This window comes from Besnoitia besnoiti, chromosome IX (assembly GCF_002563875.1).
Source record: "Besnoitia besnoiti strain Bb-Ger1 chromosome IX, whole genome shotgun sequence".
Classification (NCBI taxonomy): domain Eukaryota; phylum Apicomplexa; class Conoidasida; order Eucoccidiorida; family Sarcocystidae; genus Besnoitia; species Besnoitia besnoiti.
Window position 1 is genome coordinate 1226044 of NC_042364.1, and position 22652 is coordinate 1248695.

The 22652-nt window shown below is 59.2% G+C and overlaps 5 protein-coding genes across 5 annotated transcripts; 3 read left to right on the plus strand and 2 right to left on the minus strand.

Moving 5' to 3' along the window:
• Nucleotides 1-410: 410 nt before the first annotated feature.
• BESB_013420 (putative asparagine synthetase) lies at nt 411-4738 on the minus strand (the record flags this gene model as incomplete). The annotated part of the gene is made up of 9 exons (XM_029360072.1): nt 411-474; nt 642-766; nt 939-1054; nt 1414-1772; nt 2171-2309; nt 2501-2986; nt 3284-3478; nt 3652-3794; nt 4659-4738. The coding sequence occupies 9 exons, from the start codon at nt 4736-4738 to the stop codon at nt 411-413; spliced, it is 1707 nt and encodes a 568-aa protein (XP_029216739.1).
• Nucleotides 4739-6248: 1510 nt separating this feature from the next.
• On the plus strand, nt 6249-9221 carry BESB_013430 (uncharacterized protein; the record flags this gene model as incomplete). The annotated part of the gene is made up of 5 exons (XM_029360073.1): nt 6249-6407; nt 6602-6727; nt 7277-7358; nt 8548-8696; nt 9048-9221. 5 exons carry the CDS (start codon nt 6249-6251, stop codon nt 9219-9221), a joined length of 690 nt encoding a protein of 229 aa, XP_029216740.1.
• A 1462-nt stretch (nt 9222-10683) lies between these two features.
• Nucleotides 10684-13649, minus strand: BESB_013440 (uncharacterized protein; the record flags this gene model as incomplete). Its single annotated transcript, XM_029360074.1, has 4 exons — nt 10684-10962; nt 11661-12071; nt 12602-13151; nt 13534-13649. 4 exons carry the CDS (start codon nt 13647-13649, stop codon nt 10684-10686), a joined length of 1356 nt encoding a protein of 451 aa, XP_029216741.1.
• Nucleotides 13650-15838: 2189 nt separating this feature from the next.
• On the plus strand, nt 15839-15928 carry BESB_013450 (uncharacterized protein; the record flags this gene model as incomplete). Its single annotated transcript, XM_029360075.1, has 1 exon — nt 15839-15928. The coding sequence occupies one exon, from the start codon at nt 15839-15841 to the stop codon at nt 15926-15928; it is 90 nt and encodes a 29-aa protein (XP_029216742.1).
• Nucleotides 15929-16160: 232 nt separating this feature from the next.
• Nucleotides 16161-20734, plus strand: BESB_013460 (uncharacterized protein; the record flags this gene model as incomplete). The annotated part of the gene is made up of 6 exons (XM_029360076.1): nt 16161-16560; nt 16993-17481; nt 17725-18795; nt 19106-19250; nt 19505-20033; nt 20615-20734. 6 exons carry the CDS (start codon nt 16161-16163, stop codon nt 20732-20734), a joined length of 2754 nt encoding a protein of 917 aa, XP_029216743.1.
• Nucleotides 20735-22652: the final 1918 nt, after the last annotated feature.

Sequence of the window (22652 nt, forward strand, 5' to 3'; positions counted from 1 at the left end):
CGCTCGAAACCAATGTACTGGAAAAATCACGGAGAGAGTGATTCAGGGCGCTCGCAAGTAGGCCGTCCCACAAACATCCTGGATGAACCACGGAGAACACTTTCCTCTGGATCGGACTTGTGAGGCCCCAGGCCCCTCATTGGGCAGCGCTCATGGCGCCACGAAATGCACCTTTTCCCGCGCTGAAACAAATGCGAGGCCGCATTCTGTATACATTCAGCGATATGACGAACAAGCACCGACGCCTATGTTGGAACTGTATCACGGGGATACCACGGCGAGCGTGTGATTTCCACCCCCAGTGCACCAGTGGCCCATCCAGCCCGGGCGAGCGGACGCCAATCAGCTGCCGCAACGTGGCGCTTGTCTGCCTCCGCTCGCTTCTGGGGTGCCGCTCCACAACGGCCACTTTAGTCTCTGTGCTGATGGATGCCGCGCGCCTCAATAGGCGCTGCAGACTCCACGCCGTTGTTCCTGCTAAAGACACACAAGACCGACAGAGGCAGACATGAAGCTTCTCACCACAGAGCGAAACCGGCTCGCCCACGCCTCGCTCCCAACGCGAATGATGAGAGATGGGACGGCAAACATTCTGGTTCTCTGCTGAGCTCCTTGCATTTTACCCTCCACCGCGCGCTTACTGGATTTTCTTATTCCAGTCAAGCTGAGCAGACGAGCAACCGCCAAAGGGGCCTGTGTGAACCGTGCGCGCTGCGCTGCCCTTGTTGTAGTGCTTCGCAAAAATCATGCGGTACAAGTAGCCTTCCTGAGGGAGCGACACCCCACCTCGAGAGCCACGAAACCTTTCACATCCCGCACACACACCTTCCTTAGATAGACCCCGCCCTCCACACACTGGCTGTGTCCTCGATCCCCCCCCCCTTCCCGCCTTTCACGCATCAGGGTCTTGAGCAAGATTTCCACAGCCACTGTCTCACCTTCGTCACAGGCGTGTTGGTCGGGAAAAGCACCTGCGCGTTCCGCATCATCGTGTCAGTCACGCGCCTCTCCGCGTGATTTTGCAGTTCGTCAATCCACTCGCTGCCCACAGCTTCTGCAGTGACAGACCCGCAGCACACCCCGCGCCGGCGCTCCAATAAAACCAAAGCTGACGCGGCGGCGAGGAGAAGAGCAGATGAGACGACGACGCCGTTCCCACGCACCCGAGGCCCGCTTGCGGGCTGCAGAAGGCGACGGAGAACGTACACGTCCCGGGACGCCCAGCTGATGTCCACACGGATGGCGTGCTTTGCGCAAAAGAAGCACGTCGCCCACAGGAGTCTTTCCGCGCGCAGTGCCCTTCCAGAGGAAGAGGTGTGCGCGCAGAATGACCGCGGTTGTCATCTCAGAAAATACCATCAAACAAACCAACGTAACTGTCCAAATGAATCGCCTGGCGCGCCTCATGCTCACCGCCGAACTGCTGCTTGGGCCGATAGAGGATCTCGTCTGGGAGGTAGCCCTTGAAGGCGTCGCGGAGGATCTGTTTCTCCATGCGGCCTTGGGCGCACATCTTGTCCGCGGGATCGACGTTCATGGCGAACTCAAGAAATTCGCGGTCGAGGAAGGGGACGCGCGCCTCGATGCCCCACGCCATCGACGCCTTGCCGGCGCGGAGGATTCCGTAGTAGTGCAGCAGATCCAATTTTCTCTGCAGTTCGCGATGGAATGCCTCTGGCGTGGGCGCGTCGCGGAAGTACGAGTAGCCCCCAAACACCTCGTCTGCGCCTTCGCCGGTCAGCACCACCTTGATGCCCATTGACTTCACCAGTCTGGCGCGCACAGCAGACGCTCGACGACACTGCCTTTCCTAAAACCGCGAGCAACAAGCTCCTCTCGCGCCTTTCTGACTACACGTGCCCTCCATTCCTGCGAGCACCGCCCAGACTGCTGAAGATGTGCGACGTTCTCTAAAAAACACGCACAGGCTCTCGCCGTCGCGGGTCTCCCCGCTGCCACCGTCTACGGGGGACGAAGCAAATTCTTGAAAGGCAGAGACTGCGAAATCCTACGGCTTGACCTCTGGATTTGTGCGCAAGCAGTTCTTCATCGCATCTAGCCAACAGTGCGGTTCGCCGGACGGAGACTCCGCAGACCTTCTCTGGCTCGACGGGAGCCCTTCATTCCACGATCATCAGCAGACTCTAAGCAGCCTCAGCCCTCGTCTTACCGGCACAGGAGGTACATGGGCACGGCGGCGCGAACGGTGGTGATGTCGTAGGTCTCGATCATGTAGATCACGTCGTCGAGAGCATCCAGACCTTCATCCAGCTCGAAGGTGAAGTCGTAGTGATGCGTGCCCAAGACGTCTGCATGCACGCGTACATATATATATATATATATAAATATAAGTACACCACCGAGAGACGGCGCCACTCTCTTACCGCGCGCGCGTTGAGAGCGAGCTGCCGCCTGCCTCCTCCGCGTGTGCCCTTTTGTGACGTCTGCGCGTCTCATCCGTGTGCCGCCCCGCCCCCCACCCGTCCCACGTGGGTCTTACCTGCGACCTTTTTGGCGGCCTGGGAGTCGGCGGAGCCCTTGAGGCCGATGGAGAAGGAATATAGCTGGTGCGTCCACAGGTGGCTGTCTTTTTCCTTCTCAGACATTTTCTGGAATTCGCGAGCGGCGATGGCCGCGACGATGGAGGAGTCGAGGCGACCCGAGACCAGCATCCCAAAGGGGACGTCGCACATGAGGCGCTTGCGCACAGCCGCCTCAAGCGCCTCGCGCAGGTGGCTCAAGTCGCACTTCCGAGTCGGCAGCGGCCTCTCGAGTCCCCACCAGGAGGGGTTGTAGTAGCGCTCGAAGCCGCCCTTGCCCTCGTTGAGCTTCGAGGAGTAAAAATGGCCAGGAGGGAAGACAGTCACCTGCTCGCAGTCGCGCGTGAGCGCCTTCAGCTCACTCGCGAACCACATACTCCCGTCTGAAGCGTACCCGACGTACATCGGGCAGAGCCCCAGCGGGTCGCGCGCCGCGAGGAAGTCGCCTGCACATGCGGCGGAAAGCGGAGGCGCCTCATGCAAACACGGCAAAAAAGTTGAGCGAAAAAAAAACGAGTGCGACACACAAGTCATCCCCGGCGCCCTCGATGACCGAGCGTAGACGAAGCATCGTCCTTTGCAGCGAGAGGCCGGAACCGCGCTCCACCGGCCCTGAAAAGGACTGTTGGTGGACTCGAACTTTACGGCGATCGGTAACGAAGCTCCTCCCCCGCTAGCCCGTTCGCAGGATCAGCCGACCAGTGCCCCAATGCGTGACAAGAAGCTTGCAGCGGCAGACGTACCTGTGCGGCCATCGGAGATGACGAAGGCGAACATCCCGTCCAGCATGTTGCACATCTTGGTGCCGTGGAACTTGTACAGCGACGGAAGCGGCTGGCAGTCGCTGCAGGTAGTCCACTGGGTGACTTCCTCGACCGGCAGCATCGTCTCCTTGAGCACGACATGATTGTAGATTTCTCCGTTCACTGTGCATGCAACTGCAGACAGCGTCGGCACAACACGCAGCGCCGAGCAATGGCGCGTCCGCGGCTCGCTCCCGCACGCCATTCGGCGGAGCCACTTTGCGAAAGCTCCATTGAAGGCCGCGGACTCAGCCGCGCCGCCCCCCTCGTCCCCAGGGGCGCCTAAGAGGAAGGAAACGGAGACTTACTGCTCTTCGTTGAGTCAAACAGCGGCTGCTTGCCGGAGGCGGGGTCGACGACTGCGAGTCGCTCGTGGCAGAGGACATTGAACAGCGAGGCAGAGCACTGCTGCAAATGAACGCCATTCCAGTCCGGGCCGCGATGACGCAAACTGCAAGCAGAAGGAACACGCGCGCGCACCCGTGAGAAAACAGATGCGCCACACGCACGGAAGCCACAAAAAAAGCTGCACACGCCTTCTCAACACCCAAGCTCAGACACTCGCGCCGTTCGCGCAGACTGACCTTCCCGCACTCCCGCACACGAGTCGCGACCCCCGCCCCCACGGCACCGCATCGCGCGGCCACAGGGGCTCTACACCCCGCACACGTGAGAGATGCAACATGAAGCACCTGTCGCAGTTCCGAAAAGTCTCCCAGAGAGGCGGGTTTACGTGTTAAGGATCACTTGTGAGCGCGAGCGGCGGGGTTCTGCCGGCTTGCACGAAGGGGAGCGGAAACCAGAAAAGCCTCGACCTGCGTCGAGGCTGCTACGAGACGGCGAAAAACAAAAGAAATGCGCCAACCCCGAGACCGATTCACAGAAGAATGAGGATACCACCGTGGGCGGCGTCGGCTGCGCCTAGCGCGGCCGGCCTGTACTCGTGATGTGAAGCACTGCGGAAACCGATCGCAGCCGCCACGCGGTAGACTGGAACGGCATGAAGGGGGGGAAACTCAGAGACAGCCTCATGTTTTTAGCGTCTCTCGTCCCCCTCCGCGTTCGTACGGAAGCCAGTCTCCACGCAGTCGCGGCGGTCGGGTCCGCGCCGTGTGTACCCGGAGCGAGAGGTCCCACCTTCCCGCGCGTCTCTGTGATCTGTGGAACGCTTCTGTTGTTTCTGTCTGGGTTTGCCATACAGAGGCGCCGGGGACACAGCCCGTGCTCCGCAGCGGACCGGACCCGGTGCCCTAACTCCTGGCTGCCGTGCGACCTCGGTGCTGGCTGCGTGGTGCGTTCTTGGCTGCGGCCTTACAGTCGAGAGCGTGAGAGAGCCAGTTGCCGCAACTGCTCGTAGTCCAGACCCGACATCAAAATCGCGAGAATGCCGCACATTTTCACGCAGTCTAGACGTGGGGATGACACAGACGCAGGGACGCAGAAGCGGACGGGCCTAAAGACAAGACGTGCACAGGAAAGCCTGCTTGCTTGAAACAGCTAGTAGTGGATGCCCGCAACGGAAACACTCCGACAGATCATACCTAAAAAGGAATTTTGGCATTGTGGGGCTTCCGGCGAGGTGGACGCGACCCTTGAAACTCCATCATCCGCGGTGCGCGCGCATGCACGGGCAATGGCGCCACGGGAAGAAACCGCGGAGGCCTGCCGGTGCCCAGAGCAACACGAAAAAACGAGCGGCGCGCGCCGACGTTTGTCGCGGCGCGTGGTGCAACAACAACATGAAGAAAGCTCCGGCGCGCCGAAGCAGACAGAAAGACAGACAACCTCTGCGAGTCGATGCCGCGGATTTCCGTTTTTTCTCGACCGAGAAGCAGACGAGACAGACCTCAAGCCCGCCTGACAGCCGACCGGCGCCTACCTCGCGTCGCAGGGCGCACCACAGTTGACACGATCCTTTACAGGAGACCCACGCCGCCTGGGCGACGCCGCTGGACAAACGCGCCACTGTCGCACGACATGCCCGCGATGCACAAAAATGGCGTACGTTTTTCACCGCGGAAGCAGGGAGATTACCTACTAACGCCGCAGCAACTTTCTCGATGCAGCACGAGTGACGCCAGCCAACATAGACACGCTGCACACAAGCACAGCTGTAGAGGCACGCCAGCCCAGGAAGTTAGACACTCAAGAGAACGAGGAACTGGACAGATGCCTACCTGAGGTCTTTCCAAACCGACGAATGTTGCTGCGCGATCTCGCCCAATCACCCCTCAGAAACGAGATTTACACGGCTGCCATTTCCGCTCTTCCGGCGAAGCACTAACCCCCGGCGGCCGCCTTGGCTGTTCGATTGTGGAAGCCGGCCGAAGAAGGCATGTGCAGCGGACTTACTTTCCTCCGCCCTCCCCAGCGCGATTCCGGGCGTTTTCCGTTAGTTTCATCAGATCCCAGCACACCACACCGCGTTCTCCCTTATTTCCTCTGCATTTGTAGGACACTTTGCAGTCCAAGTGTCGCCTCCGGTCCTTTTTTCCCCGTCGGCGGTACGCGACTCTGCGCTCTTTCAAGACACCGGCTACTGATACAAATTATCTGCTGAGTTCCCTCTCTTTTGCTTCATTCAATAAGTATAATTGATCAGTGTGGAGGAGCTAGGTGTGGGAACTATCCGCCGTGCCGACATTGTTGCTTCGCCGTCTCGCGCGCGCGAGCCGCTGCTTGCTCACAGACACAGCGCACCGTCCGTAGCTTTTCGCTCTTCATTTCCGCTGCTCAGCGCGTGAACGAGCATTTCGAAAAAAGCAAGCATCAGCAGCTCTGACTGTCTTGCTGATTCACCCGTGTGCTAGCCCGGGCCGCAGTGGTGTCTCGTGCCTTCAGTTGCGCCCGCATGTGGTCCACGCAACTCTCCTTCGTCGATTTTCCCAACAACTAGAGACTGACAATGGAGCTGCCGAATGGTGCAGACCCCGTCGGGGATGCAGATCTGTCGTCTGCAATGCCTGTGTCTTCGCCTTCGACAAAGGGAGAATTCTGGCTGGCAGATTCGAGATGTACGGACACCTTGTTTGCGCCACTTCAGGATCCGCAGTGTTTCGCACAAGTAAGTTTTGTGAACAGATGCAGGTGAAACGACGGTATGCTTCACCCCCTCCATCATCAGCTCACAGTCCAACATAGAGGAGCGGACTTTTGGCCTGTCTCGCGGATCTAGTGAGCCACTTCGCGCGCTTCTTCAAGTTCAACTCTGCACCGCTGCGTCTGCCGTTCCCTTCCCGCTCGCTTGCGCCTTTCCAGGTTCTGTCGGCGTGCCTGAGCCTCGGAGTCCTCGTCGGCGGCAGTCTCGTCAAGCTTCCGCAACTCCTCAAGATCATCAGAGCCCGAGGGGTCGAGGGCCTGGCGGAGCTGTCGGTTTACGTCGAAGTAAGTGTTTCGGCGGAAAGCCACATGCACCGTAAGGCTCTCGTACACCCTCGTACGCGATCAGGCCTGTGCGCATTCGACGCTCAGGCGCATTTCCGACAGGCCGCGTGAATTTACACCGACTTCCTAAACTGGGGGAAGGATTTACACATGCGCGTGGCCCGCGCCACCTCGCGCCCCCGAGGATGCCGTGTGGCTTGCGGCGTCCGACTCCGACCTGCCCTTGGGTTCTCTAGCCGCAGTCATGCTTTCCAGAACGCTAGCCGATGTGGACAAATTCGCTGCTAGGCATCTGGCTGGAAGTCTCCACCGCGCTCCACGGAAACACCGTCTTCGCGCCGCGCCTCGAGTGCACGCAGGCGCGCTCGTTGCCGCCGACAGGATGAGTCTCGATGTTGAGCAAAGTCCATTCGTGCAGACGGAGCTGAGTCTGGTTTTTATGTGTTGTGCGAGGGCGCACCAATCGCCGACGCACATGCCGGCAGAGCAGATGTTGCCTCATCCGCCTTTCGTTCGTCTGCCTCTCATGCTGTGTTGTGTATGCTTCAGGCCATCAGCGCCGCCATTTTTGTGGTGTATAACGTCCTTGAGCAACACCCGTTCACAACCTGGGGCGAGATGCTCTTCGTCTGTAAGTTTTTTCAGTTTCGTATTTAACCCTTTCCCCGGCTGTTGAGCCTCGAAAACATACTCAGCAGACTTGCCGAGAGGTACGTGTGAGCACAGAGAGAATGAACGAATGCCTTGCAAGTAGCAAAGTGCGCGCGGTGACTTCCCTCTCGGATGCAGACACTGTGGGTTTCCTTTTCTCGTGTGAGTTTTGCGTTTTTCCTTCTCTTCCCATGTCGTTTCCGTGGTGCCTTTTGTCTCCATTTCACCCCTTCTCTATCTCCCGTTTCTCTCTGCGTTTAAGCGCGCACTCTGTTCTTCTGGGGGATCGCATCCTATCTCTTCTGTGTCGTTTCATTGTGTGTCTTCTGTTGATCCCGCATGCGCCTTTTCTTGCTTTTCACCTCCGCGCGTGGGGGCCAGAGGGCGGCTGCTCGAAGCCCGTTCCTGCGGGCACCAGGAGCGTCGCGTCTGCTTGCCCTGCCTGTTCAGCGTTTCAGAATCTCTGGATTCTTCTGCTCTTCTGGTACTACCGGCCTGCGCGGCGTGTGCGGCTCGTGGAGGCGGACGCCGAAGCGAAGCGCGCGAAAGAAGACGTCACGCAACATACTGCGACGACGATGCAGGTCTCCACGTTTACTCGCCCTCAGCGCGTGCTGGGGTGTCTCTCCTTCCTCCTGCTCGCCACGACTTTCGGCTACGGATACTGCGTCGCCGGCACACGCGCGCCTTTCTCTCGCAAACTCGCGACTGCCCTCGGGCTCGCGCCCTTTCCGCTTCGTGAGGCGATCACAGACGCTCGCCGCTGCCTCTTGGGCAACCTGCCAAAGGCGTCGCCCAGCAGGAACAAACCCAGCAGATGTAAACCACGCAAACAGACACGCAGCCTCTGCATTTTCTGGCAGCAGGGAGTTCAGTGTCTCTCCTTCAGCGTTGCTCCCGCTGGGTCGTATATGCCGAACAGACGAACCCAAGAAGGCGAATACAAGAGTGAACGCCACGCTATTCGTACCCGCCAGGCCATCCAAAGGGATGCGGCAGAGGAAACGCGCGCACCGTTCTCTCCTTACTGCCTTCTTCGCGTTTTCAGCGTGTCCGGCGTTTTCGGTTTTTCTGCGTTTTGTTTCTGCCTCTGCGCCGGGCGTGGTAGCGCCTCTGGCGGGCTTTTACGCGGCTCTTTCGTTCGCCTCTTGCCTTTGACTTTCGTGCAGTTTTCGTCTCGCGCCTGCCGCAAATCAAGCAGAACTGGTCGCAGAAGCACACAGGGCAGCTCTCGGCGATAACCGGCGGCTTGATGCTCTGTGGGAACCTCGCGCGCCTCTTCACCTCTCTCGTCTCCCTGTCGGATCGATTCGTGACGGTGAGGAAGCAGAAAGCCGAGGCGGCGACGCCCTGCGCCTGTAGCGGTTGGCCCCCATACAAGAGGCTATCCACCCAGCGAACAAGAAGCGAGGATCACGCTCCCAAGACCTCCAGCCAGAGCCCGCCGATCTCTCTCTTCCCTACATCTATTAATTTTTATCAGTGGATTCATATGTATTTATTTATATATATATTTACACTTATTCGTATATTTTTACATGTATTTTTACATATATGTAAATGCAGTGTCGGTGGCGTTGATGCGGGGTTGCGTGTGTTTCTCTCTCATGTCGGTCTCTCTTACCGAGTGTCTTTAGCTTTCCGTGGGCACCGTGTTTTTGAGTTTCAGATGTCCTGCACGCTTGCCACGATTCTGAACGCCATCCCGCTCTTCCAGGTGAGTGCGCAGGCCCCTCTGAAAAAGAAAACTCGGCGGCCCCCACTCCACCCCTCTTCCCTCGTTGCATCGCCCTGCGACTTTCAGCGGACAAAATTGAAGTGCGAGAGTTTCGTTCACCCTTAAGGCAGTTCGAGGCCCACATCGACCGCTCCACGCGCGGCACAGAGGAGCTGCTTTCCTTCTAGACACACTGGAGATCTGACAGCGGAGCCCGGTGGGGGCGCTTTGACGTTGCAACACCGTTACAGTGCGTCGGACTGGAACTGGCCGTCGACCGGAGGAGCGTGCCGTCACGCGGCAGATCCTGTGGAGTCTCTTTGCGACTGTTTCGTGTGTTTTTCTCTCTTCTGAGAGAAGCTGGTGCTCGATTACGGGCACTTCACGGGACAATCGTTCGGCCGTCACTTTCTTCTTTCCTCTGTCATTGAGAGCGTCGTGGCGACGCGAAGGGGAGAGTTCACCGAGCGGCGACAGGCATAGCGGCGTCGACTGAAGTGCTTCAAACGTTAAGAGTGCTTCTTTTGATTTATTTCTTATTTCTGAGGACTCCTCACCCCGTCGGCGTCTTCCTCAGTTCGTTCGCGCGCGCTCTGTTCTCTAGCCCTCAGCTCTGCGTTGATCGGTTGACGAGTTATGCCGCGTGTCTTTTCTGCAGATCTTTTGGTACCGCCACAACACGGTGAAGGTACTCGCAGAGACGCGCTCGCGAGCGGGCGCTGTGCAGAAGCCGAAGGCGGCGTGAGACAGGCGCCTGAGAACTAACTCGACCCGGCGGAGACATCGACAAAAGAACTCACGAGCGGAGGCACACGCTTGCTGAGCTTATGAAAATCCCCCGCGCTGGTGCCCATTGATTTTCTGTTTCCTGCTTCTCGGCTTCACTCTCTTTATCTGCGATTCTCTGTTCGTTTAAGTATGTCTTTACTGTTCGCACGCGGGCGGCATGGGCGATGGTCTCGTTGCTGACTTGCCGTAACTCTTCCCGTTCTTTTTCTGGTCTACTGCAGTCAGAAGAACTTCGTTGTCTGCATCTGGTAACCGGAGTCCTCTTCTGATTTCTAGGGACTACCGTGTCTTTATTTCGTTCTTATAACTCAAACTACATTTAAACTTCGAACCAAACGTGGTATTGTCGCACATGTCCATCCCTTCGGTAGGGACGTCAGACCCCCCCCTCGCGCGGGAGCTTGGCGCCCTGCGCTTGTCTGTCGAGTTTTTTTTCTTCAAGAAAAAACGTCTTCGATCGCACGCGCACGTGGCGGGCGCGGCGAAACCCGTGAGGACCCACGGACCTGAAAATGCGACAAATTGCAGTTTTTGGTGCCGGAGCTTCGCGGAGCCCAAATGGCTTCTCAGGGAGGGCGCAGCGAACAGGAGACGCGCACAGGTTCCTCCCACAGAGGTTTCACGAAGTCAGGAAGACAAAAGCTCTCCTGCGGCTTCTCGCGGGCAGGGACACAGACAGAGGAAGAGGTTGAGGACAGGACCGGGAACCGGACACAGAGAGCGAGATACGACTGAGGGAGCGAGTCAATATCAGGTTGAGAGATAGAGACAGGGGCGAGTGCCCCACGCGCGTCACTGCTCACGCTTTCTCTGAATCCGCCGCGAGAGCCGTGCTTTCGCCCAGCTCTTCCGCCTGCGCCTTTCCCCCGTCTTCGCTTTTCTTCTCGCTCGCTTCTTTCTTTGTCTGCGCGGCATCCGCATCGCCCTTTAGGGGGGGAGACGAAGAGAGCGCAGACGTCAAATCCATGGAGAAAAACTCGCGGAGCGGATCTGCGATGGCGCGCGCAGCGGCCTGGTGTACAGACACCTGGCGGGCGGCCAGGAAGGCGAAAACCGCCTGGAAGAGAGAGAGCCAGAACTGCGCAGAAGAAAGACAGAAAACAAAAACAAGCGCGTGCTCGCCTGCTGCAAGAGAAACGCACTGCAAGAGGCGAATGGTGAAGTCCAGCGCGCCGAATAAACAGAAAAAAGAGTCGAGCGGCCAGTGGGAAGTCGCTTCTGCGCTCCAGCCTCCGACAGGTCGCTGAGGTGTGCGTACACCACTTTTTCCTGCTTCACTTCTCCATCGTCCCTTGGCGTTTTATATTTTAGCTGGAGGAGAGAGGGCACGGCCGCTCCAGCTCTGTCGATTCGAGAAGACACACACGCTCTCCGTGACTGCGACAGAAAGTTGCACTCTCCACATACACGTACAGATAGGCATATGTACGCGTATCTCTCTGTATCAATATCTAAGTGTATCCGTATATATATGTACATATATGTTCATATCCACATCTATATCTATATATTTATATTTATCTATCTATATCCATATCTATATCTACCTATATCTATATCTATACCTACCCATATATATAAAAATGCAGAGATACGTAAATGCAGAGGCAAGTATGCGGAAACGACTCTGGGTTTGCGTGCGCAATCCCGAAATAGCTCGGCAGCACCAGTGTACCAGACTCGCGCTGTATCTCTCCTCCGCTCGTCTCTCCTCCGCGCTTCCTTTTCTCGCGACCCCTTTTTTTCCTTTTTTTTCTCGTTTCGTGTTTGGCTCACGGCGACGATCCAGTCCGCGATCCACTGTGGCGACAGCGCACGCACGTGGTGCGCCAGAATCAACATGCTCAGGGAGAGACTCTCGCCGGCTTCGTCGTCTCCTTCTTTCGCGTGGGCGCCTGCGCTCGACCCTTTTCGCTCCGCCCCCTCGTGCGCTACCGGATTGAAGAGAGTCTTCATCGTTTTTCGCGCGCGCTGTGCCTCACTCGCCCTCCCTGCAGAGGCGGGGGGGTCGCCGGCGGCTGCGCCGCCTCCCCCCTCCTGTCTCCTCGCGCGGCGCCGGCCCACAGAAAGCGAAAAGTCTGAAGAGACGCGCGTGCGCAACGCTTCTCGCAGGAGGAGAAAGACGCTGGCCGCCGGGTGTCCGTACAGCGGTGGGGCCGCCGGCGAGCATGCGAGCGAGAAGGAGAGCTGCAGAAGAAGGAAACCGTCAATGCGGCACACACAGGCTGCAAGGTCCGTATGAATGACAAGAAAAAAACTCTGCCTATGCGCCTTTCTCGTTGGATTCCGCCTTTCCAGTTGATCCTCAAACGTTGCACTCGTGGCTATGGAGTTTAGAGATGAATCTGCAAAAACATTCAGTACGAGAAACGTGCGAATCCCCTCACAGAGAGAAGAAAAAGACGAACTGCGCGTGGCGCGCGTTGCAGGCGGCCTCTGAGATCTACTCCATATCCACGCGGCTGCGCCTATGCGCACTTCCGAGTCGCTAGACTCGTCCCGAAGAGTTCTCAGCAGCGTCTCTTCAGTTCCGCGCCCTCGACACACAGCCGCCCGCCTCCTGCACGGCCCTCGCTGCGGCGCTTGCTGCCTTTCTCTCTCTCTCCCTTTCTCTCCCTATCTCCTTCTCTTTCTGTCTTCCGCGCTCACTGCGGTTTCTCAAGTCTCTGCTGGCCGCCTCGCGCGCCTCGCTTCGTCTGCCTCGGCGGGTGTCTCACCTGCAGGGCGGAGGCGTCGTTCGTCGTGAGGCAGGAGACGCGCCGCTCCCCCGAGAGGTCGGCGCCCTCGACAAGGTACGCGCCGCTCGCCGAACTCTTCGCTGCGCTATTATCCCCGCCCCGGCCTTCTCCGTGTCCCTCACGTCCGGGCGGCGGCTCGCGCCCTTCCGCGCCGGGATTCTTTTCGCCGCCTTCCCGCGCGCCGCTGTCCTCTCGACAGCGGCATGCTGAGGCGGCGCGGAGAGGCGTCGAAACGAGGGGGGAAAGAGAGGCCTCTGCGACTGAGCTTCCTGCGGCGGCGTCGCTAGCGCTGTCCGCAGCCTCCTCAGCAGCTGCCGCTCCAAATTTGACCTTTTTCGCGTCTCGACTCGTGGGATTTTCTCCCCGACAGGTAAAGCGTCTGCGCTTCTCAGCGCGCGCCAGCGAAGAGGCCGGGCGCGAAGAAGAAGAGTCTTGCAGCGAAGGCGCGTCCACAGCGGAGGCCAGTGAACGCGGACGCCCGCCGACAGTGAGTTCGAGCTGCTCCCGCAGAAAGCTCCGCAGACTCCACCTGCAAAAAGACGCACAAAAATCCTCCATATGCAGACAAATATATATATATATATATATATATATATATATATACAGGCATATAGGTAACACACATATATATGCATATGCATACATATACACATATTTACATATATACGTATATATACAGCTAAATATACATATATGTGAACATGTACGGACATGCATGCTTGCATATATGCACATATACATACATTTATATATACATATATACATATATACCTATATGCGTAACCGGAGAGCTTCTGTTGCCTCTGTATGCTACGTGGCGGGTCCTCAGCGCCTCGAGGCTGAGTGAGTGGGTTCGTTTTGCCATGTTGTTGGCGCGGATGGAATTTCGAAGAAACACGCTGGGCTCTCACCAGAAGTGCAGTTCCTCAGAGTCAAGTCCGCGCGCAACGTGACTCAAACCCTTTTGAGTCAGCCAGGCGTCGCAGCCGGCGGGCGCCACGGAGGGGCTCTCCTCGCCTTCCTCCATGCGTCCAAGAAGAACTCAAGATGGGGTTTCGAAGTCGGAAAAATGCAAGGCACGTCGGAATTGAAGGCCGCAGGGAGGGGGGAACGTGAAGGATCGAGCAGATAAAGAAGAGAGGAAGAAGCAAGCGAGAGACAAGAAACAGGAAGCGAAACAATGAGAGCACGAAGCCCAAAAAACAGAAGAAACACCGGGAGAAGATGAGTACGGATGTGCTCCAAACAGCACCCTTCCCATATATATATGTTTATGTATAGATATATATGCAATAGTATATATATACATGAATACTTTTGAAATTTTAAAACGAAGGGAACGGTGCGCCTGGAGAGAATGTGTCTAGTCGCGCAGGGCGCGGCAGTTAAACGCGCGCAGGGCCTCCATCTCGTGGCGTAGACGGCAGTCACGGAAGACCGCGCAGAAAGAACAGCGAGACAGAGGAGTAGAGACGCATGGCGGTCGAAGGAAGGGAGCGAACACGAATGGACTAGGCCAGAAGCGGGCAGCGGAGCGCGCAGGAGAGACTAAGAGAGGCACGATAGCTGTTTCTTAAAAGGCAGAAGAAGGTGCATGCGAAGAAGGAGGAGGCGAGTGAAGCGGGGAAAGACCCACGAGGAAGGCCGAAGAACGCGCATGAGCCGCCGCGGAGACTCCACGCCAAGCGCAGGACACCCTAGACGCCCCTGGGTCACCTCTTCCCCCGTATATCGAAATTCTTAAGAAACACGTACGAAAGACACCTAGGACCACAAAAACTGCAGCGATCGCCTGGCCATTTGAGCTCCTGTTGATTTACACGCCGCACCCTGACCTCGGGGGCGAGGTGAGAGCCCCGACAAACGACGTGACCGCAAATCGACTGAGTGAAGGCACTATAATGGAAAGTGAATCGCCGACGCGAGCTTTTCGACACCAGGCGACGTGGTTGCACGTTGGCGATCTCGTCCTGGCGGCCGAAGCGACGGCAACAAAGGCAAGCCTAACGCCTCCGCGGCCTCAGGGTCTGCTCCCTGTAGTCGAGGAGAATGCCTCACTAAGCTGTGCGGGAAACCGGGTGTTTATAGTCGAGAATGGCTCAAACGTAGATTTCTGTCGAAGACCAGTCTCCAATAGGCAGGCGAACCTCGCGTGTACAAGGTCACTTGTGCGCTTGTGCGTGTGCGGCCCTTCGCAACGTCGCATCGAATGGGAGACAGTCATATCCGACCCCCAGGCGCCCTCTCACCCGAGCTTCTGCTTCCTCTAGAGTCGGCATTTCGTTTCTAAGCGCAACTACGCACGGTCTGCGAGAGCTCCGAGGCATTTCCTCCGTTCCTGACTGGTGTACGATCTGTGTAGAGTCTCTCGCGAAGAGGCAACGTCTGCCGCAACCTCTCTCGTGCTGCTCCGCTGAACAAGAGCTTGTTTTGCGAGAGAAGCGCGCCTTTCCACCAAGCTATGGAAAATGTCAGGGTTCTGCCTTTTCACAGCAGACGCACAGTGCGTGAAATCCTCACCAAAACTGTGTTCTGATGCATTCTGGAGGGAGGGGAGGCCGGCAAAGGCTGCAAACACGGGAGTTCGCCGACGATCTAACCTAGCCGGAAGAAAAGGTGACCCATGCAGTCGATGCTCGTCGCCGTTTCCGTAACAATCGTCGCGGCAAGCGACGTGTGCTGCTGTTCTTCCGCAAAACAGAGACGCCAGTTTGGTTTCATTCTTCTGGGAGCTCGCGGCAGGCTCGGCGAGCATCTGAAGAAGTGATATTTGATTGTCAAAAGTGTAGTGTACGTACAGCCCGCCAGGCAGCCGCCGTTGGATCTAAATGTTTCTGTCACTGTTGGATTGTCTTTGGGGACGCGATTTTTCGAGTATCCGGGATTCGATTTGCTTTACAACCATACAGGAGGTATTCAGTCCCTTTTTCGCGTGCCGTTTTCAGCTGGAAGGAAGTGTTTTTGGCCGATTCCAAACGCAGCACTTCCGCACAGTCCGTGCTCTTGACCGCAGCGTATGTACGCCGATTTTGAAGGCCCAGCTTTGAGTAGTGACGTGATCAAGCGTGATTTCCGCGTCTTTTTTCCGTGTAGTTTCTTCCCCGTCCTTTTTCCAGCAGTTCTCGTGGTTGGTTCTTCTTGGCGCCCCCGTCGTCTGCAAAGATTCCCCCGTTCCCGCTCGAGCTTTGCAATCTCGCCTTTTACCGTTTGCTCTAGATGCACATGCCGGTCGCGGAGACTTTTGGCTTTCTTCCAAGCACCGACACTCTTGGGACGCGGTCCGCTCTCGGAGGAGGGAAGAGTTAGGGGGGTTACCCTTGGAATGCTTTTTGGGCGACGATCGCCCGCGATCACACACGCATGCTTCTCTTCTTCAGCCGCACCGTTCCACGCACACTCGCTCACTAGGCTACTCCAGAGGCAGCGCGGGACTCTTCGGCGTCCACATTGAGGACCGATCATCACTCTTTCTTCTCGCTGGGCCCCATTTCCATTACAACTTCCGCTGCCGTGTCCGCTCAAGTCTTTTCCTTCCGCCATGAAGGCCTCTCGCAGGCAGACCAGCTGCGCTGGCGGGAGGGGAGGAGGAGACCTTGGGCGTCGTTTCCTCTTCGTTGGCCTGGTGCTCTCCTCTCTTGTTTGTTGCAGCGCATGCGACAAGGCGCCCTCGGCTGCGTCCTTCTCGCCCGCCACGCGCGTCACCGCTCAGCCTGTGGCGCGCCTGCCAAACAAGGCCGCTGCGGGCATTTCGCAGCTAGAGAAGGCGAGGCACGCCGAGGCGCCGCAAGCGGAGCAGACCGGCGAGGCGCCGAGCAGAAAAACGAAGGATGGCGTCGAGGCGCGAGGGAGCAGCGGGCGCCGCGAGGGAGGCCAGCAGAGGAAGCGCGGGATGAGCACATCCGACGACTACGCGCTTCCGAGAGGTGTCAATCCAAGGCGTAAGTTGGGGAGGGATGGAGGGGTGGGGCGGCTCGCGGGGGGGAGTTTGCGTAGCAACCGCCCACATGCGCAGCGAATTGTGTATGGCCTTAAGAGTCCTGAAAAAGGTTCTTTCACACCCGCGGGAGGCGCGAAGTCTGCTACGCAGCGCTCTCTCGCCTTGTTAGCCTCAATTTCCTGCGTGACTGCCGAGGCACCTCGACGTGCGGAAGCCAGGCTCTGCGGCCTCGCGTGTGCAGAGCAGTCTATTTCGCAGGCGGTGTGCGACCCAACTGGAGGGCAGCGCCGCGTTTGAGCGGCGTTTCCACCCGTGCATTCGGCTCGAGTGTGAAGCTGGCCGCGTCTGTAGCTGTCGCCCCTCGCGTGTCTCCTTCGTCTGATGATGTGTTTGGTACTGTGTCCCCGCCCTTCCTGCGTCGCGTTTGTCTCAGTCGCGGGCGCCTACAAGCCTATTTTCTCCCCGCCTGCGGAGAGCTCGTTCGCCTACCCTCTGGCGCAGCTGGCGCGCGGGGAGGAGGAGGTCTCCTCCGCGTTCTTCAAGTGCCCCTCGACGGGGGCACTTATCCCCTGGGCGATGATCAACGACAACTTCTGCGACTGCCGCGGCGACGGGTTCGACGAGCCGGGGACCGACGCGTGCAGCGGCGTCGCGCCTGTTCACTCCGCGGCGGCCATGCGCTTTCGGGCCGCGCTGCAGGCCTTCCTAGCGGAGGAAGACGCGGGCGGGAGGCCCGCCGAGAGCGACGCCACCAGCCAGGCGCAGACGGGGCCCTGCCGCTGGCCGGGCGGATGCGCTGGAAAGGAGTTCCGCAGACTGAAGGGCGCCTCCGGCTTCTTCTGCGCGAGCCAAGACGGCAGCGGCGCGTCCACAGGAAAGCCGCGCGTCATCTCCCCCATGAAAGTCCACGACGGCGTGTGCGGTAAGCCGCGAACGAGGCCTGCCGCCGCAACACACCAGGGCCAGCAGAGACGAACAGAAAACGCGCCAGCGGGGGGGCCGGCGGGGGGGGAAGACGGGGGGGAGGGACGAGGGCAGCGTAGAGGGGGCCGGGGGCGTTGCGGCGCGTCTGGTTGTCGCTGCCGCTTATTTCGCGCACATCTGTGGCGTGTGTGACAGCGGTTGGTGGCCCTCTCTCTCTCTCTGCGTGTCGCTTTTTTTTCAGACTGCTGCGACGGGTCTGACGAGGCTGCGGACGTCTCGCTGCTACCTGTGCGCGCAGTCGGCTACCGTCCTTTCGCGGCCTTTTTTCCATTTGAGACCTCGCCGCAGCGGGCGGGGCCTTCGGCGGCGTGCGCGAACCGCTGCGAGGAGGAGGCAGCTGCGTGGGAGGCGTCGAGGCGCGAGGCGTCTGCGACAGTCGAGGCGGTCCGGGCGCAGGTCGCCGCGCAGGAGCAACAGGTCGCGCAGCTGCTGCGGCAGAAGGCCGAGGAGGCGGCGGCGCTCGAGACGGCCATCCGCCGCCTCGAGGACGCGCTGAACTGCCAGTGGCTGGAGCGGCAGTGGCGCCACGCCGACGCCGGAAAGGGCGCTGCGCCGGCGCACGTACACCACAACGCGGCCTTCCAGCTGGCCGTGAAGCGCGAGATCGTGGCAGCCCGCGAGGGCCCCAGAGGCCAGGCGCAGAAGGTGAAGGAGCTCGCCGCCCAGAGCGCTGACGAAGAGCTCCGCGGGTGGTGCGAAGCGCTGCTGAAGGACGTCCGGCAGGACGCGCGGAGGGGCGTTCAGCGCGAGACCGGCGCAGAGGCAGAAGCAGAACAAGAAGAGGAGGACGGTGACCTTGGCGTCGAGGCGGGCCTCGCGGCGGAGGTCGGCGCGCCGCCGCCCGCGACATTTTCGCGCCCAGAGAAACTCGCGCTGTTCCCGCCGCCGCGCCCGCAGTACGAGCTCCTCGGGCAGGCGCAGCGGGCCGCGAAGGAAGCGGCTCGAGGCGCCCAGACAACGACAAGAGCAGTGGAGACGCGCACTGCCGCGCTCGCCGCCAAGGCCGCCGAGGCGCGCCGCGCGGCGCTGGAGGCGTATTTGCAGCAGCAGAGGCGAGGCGCGGGGGAGAAGGGGGGGAAGGAGAGTGAGGAGAGTGAGGACGAAGAGGAGGCGAAGAGCGCGCGAGGCTCGGCCGTCGGCGCAGTTTTAGACAGCCTCTGGCAAAGCGCCGCCGGCGCCGCGCGCCGCGGAGTGCAGGCCGTCCATGACGGCCTCGCCTGGATGGGTCTTGCCCCCCAACCCAAGAAAGAAAGTAAGCGTCGCGCTTCGAGTTTGGAGGAAGCGTCTCACAAACAGGGCCAGGGAGAGAGAGTCCTTGCTGGTCGAGACACCCTACACCCCAAAAGACGGAGACCTGCAAGGCGGTTCTGTCGGGGAGGACAGCGCTTCACGGGGTGCTGCGCCACGGACGCTGCGACTCCCCCGGAAGGTAGGGCCTTTGTTTCTGGCCGTCAGACGCTTCACGCTTTGCGAAAGGCATCACCTCGGTGTAGGCATGTCCACAGGATTGCGTGATTTAGGCGCTGCACGTCTATGGATGCATGCACACTCGTTTTTCTCAGAGAGGGGGTCGCTGCATCGGTCTCTGGAGGAGCTCAAGGAGAAGAAAAAGAGGCTGAGCGCACAGCTGCGGCACGCGGAAGGCGTCAAAGGCCTCCTGGCGCCGCTCTACTCGACGTGTCTCTTCACCTTTGATCTCCGCCGCAGGTGAGTGGGGGATTTTGGGTTGCATCAAAAACGTCCTGACGTAGCTCACCAGGATGTGTCGGTCCCAAAGTGCGCACGGCTACGTTTCGCGGCGTGTGTACGCCTACTGGCTGTCTCTCCGCTCTCTCTCTTGTCGCGTCTGCATCACCTCGCGCCGCGTTCTTTGCGGTGACGCGCAGGATTGCAATTCTCACTGGTGCTGCGGTTTCCAACCTGAGTCACGAGCGAGGCTCTCTCTGAATACCTGCGCGCAGGTTCGACTACCAGCTGTGTCTCTTTGACAGCGTGCGCCAATTCCCCTACCGGCCGCGTCGCGCGCAGGAGGCGCTTGCGGCGTATCAGGCGTCGGCGGCGCGCGAGGGCGAGCGACTGCCGGACACGGCGCGTTTCACGGGGGGTGCGGCGAAAGAGCCGTCCTTTCTGCTGGGCACGTTTGACTCGCTGGAGCTCGTGCGCTGCCCGCGGGGCTCCGCCGCCGCGCGCAGGCTCCTGCAGACTGCCCCCCGGGGCCTGCAGGCCTCCGCAAAGGCCCGAGCGGTGCAAAGCCGCACTGACGCCGCGACCGCCGCCGCGGAGGGCGCCGCAGGCATCTCGTTTCGCCCCGAAGGCGAGAAGAAGGGCGCCGAAGAGGAGGAGGAGGACTCACTCGGCGACGACGGCGACCCCGGCGACCACCAGCTTTGCTTCTCCATGCTCTTCCTCGACGGCGACAGCTGCGCCGACGACGTGCAACGTGAGACTGAGGCCCTCATCCACTGCGGACCCGAGCTCGCCGTCGTTCAGGTGAGCAGCGCCACAGCCGCGCGGCGGCGCCTAGCCCGCGCGCCGCTGTGAAGGCCGCAACCGAGGCTTTGTCGGCAAGGGACAACGCAGGCGCCTGCAGCGGCAATCTCCAGGCTACGCGATTGAGAACTCCGACGGCGACCCTCGTCGCCCCTATATATATATATATATGTTGAATATATTTATTGTATATGTATTGTGAGTATCCATATATATGTATGTTTATAAAACATATGTGTATATGGATATATATATATATATATATATATCTGTGCGTGACTAGATATGCATTTGTATTTGCAATATACGGTATGAAGGGGGCGAGTAGCTGTCGCTCTTGACAGGAGCGCGCGTGGCGGATTCGATGTCTCTGGCCTTGGTCGCGAAAGCAGTGGAGCCCGTGTGGAATGCCTGGAGCATAAGCAGGTCTCCGTGCGCTCATCGTGGAGGCAGGGGCGCCTTTAAGAGACTGGCGCTTCCTCGCGTGTGTGCGTGGGCTCCATGTATTCGCGCGTCATGCGCCTCCTCTCTCGTGAGATGCATTTCGCTGTCTTCTCATCCGGTTGCACGTTTCGTCGCAGGTCAGCGAGGTGGCGCCGTGTCGGTACGCGATCGTCCTGACGACTCCGCTGCTTTGCCCGCGGGAGCAGCTCCTCGAACAGGAGAAAAAACAATTCAAAGTGCTTCACGACGAGCTCTAGAGGGCCGCGCTGCTCCCCACGTGCGCTCCCTACTTGTGATCGAAGGCGTCGACGCTCAGGAGCGTCTGTGAAGCGCGGGTCGAGAGAGAGAAAGAGCGACTCAGGGGGCGGAGGCAGGAGACTCGGGGGCTTGCCCTCGCTCGGTTTTTTTCTAACTCCAGGGACATGTCAATAAAAGGGAACAAGATGGAGCCCCAGGATGGCTGTCGGCGGAGCGACTCCGCCGCTTCTTCCTGGGGGCCACTTTTCGTTTCAAAAAAGTATCTGAGGAATGGAGAGCTGCGCAGTGCTCACAGTTCGTTCGTGTGCCGTTTCAGCGGCGAGAGGGAGCGCAGCGCGTCCGTCGTGTGCGCGTGCGCCGCAGCTAGCTCGTGTCTGCATGTGGGGAGATTATCGGGCTCCAGATTTCGCGGTTTCTGAGTGTGTGGCGATGCGACTCGGGGCGACAGGGGGCGACAGCCCCTCGAGAGAGAGCGGCTGGGCGCCGCTGGCTGAGTGCCGTGGCACCGGCGTTTTTCCATTTCACGTTTTCACTTCATAGTCTAGCCCGCCTCGTTGTGCGTGAGAGACACGCTGGGGCGGGGGCGCCGGTTCAACTGCCGCGGATGACTACGACTTCCGAATTCCTAGTCGCTGAAAATCTTTAGCTGAATCCCAGGCGCAGACCTGCGTCCCTCAAACACGCGGTGAACGCGTCGTCGAGCTACAAAACGAGCGCAGGCCTTCGTAGTTGCAGCGTTACCGACAAACTGCACATTCGAAACAGTAGGGCGAAGGGAGCTCCTCAGAACGCTCTGGCAGTTCTTCTCGCCCTCGGATGAAGGAGCGCAGCACGTCAGCCGCCTCTCTTCGCAGCTGTCGCTGTCTCTGTCGTGAATCTCGTGGCTGTTCGAGGGAGGAGGAGAAGGAATGGTCGCACTTGGCTTTCAACCGCCCCTTCTGTCAACTCCAGGCGAAGCAGCACTCGCATGTGCACTCGCCTTTTCACCGAGCCTTCCCACCCCCCACCCCGCCGGCCAGAAAAAGCATTTTCTCGACTCTGCAGAGGCAGCTCTCTGCGCGGGATAAACCTCGTAAGAGCTACTGCGAACTGTCTGCGAAGTACCTCCAGCGCAAAGTTCTGCGCCGCGGGGCTTCACTCGCCACGAGGTGCCGCCCGCTGCTGTTGACTCACGAATCCTTGGGCAGTTCGACTCGAGTAACGCACTTCGTGGACACAAAAAACAGTGTTGCTAGCGAGCCTTGCTCGCAGATCGCGGCTCTGATCAATATCTGTGTGCTGGACTCCGAAAGATACGCACCGCAACGCACACCTTAACGGCAGGACGCGGCCTGAGTCCCTGAAAAGCTTTAGGAACGCGACTTCTGAGCTCTCAGCGATCATCGTACAAGCTGTGCCCTAGAAACTAGAGAATGAAACAGCTCTGCCGCCGACCCACGCGTTGTACCTACGCCACTGTGACCGGTGCGGAGTCGCTCTCTACAAAGTCGCGGTCTGACGCCACGAGTGTGCGTAGAAATATGCGAGGGAAGTGGAAGGTCGCGCCCGTGTCGGGAGTCTCTCAAGAACTGAGTTGCTGCCCTCGAAAAGGCACGCTGAGTCCTCCTCAGGTGTGCCTGGCTGCGTTTTCCAGGTGGAACGCAAATTCCTCTCCGCCGCTGCCCTTCTAGCTGACACCGTCTCTCCTCAATCACACGCATCGCCGGTTCTACGGCGCCAGCAGAGCCGGCGAGGGAAGGGGCCCGGCCTCAGGAAAGGTCTTTTCTCAGAATCAAAGGCCTCCGGGTCGCTCACGCTGCATCTTGTCTGCGTCGTGAAGGCTCTGAGATCTAGTTTCAGATTCAGCTGTTGGCTGGCTGGAGGAGAGCACAAACGAAGCAGGGATACCTGAACTCGACCCTGCGGCCCTGACTGCAG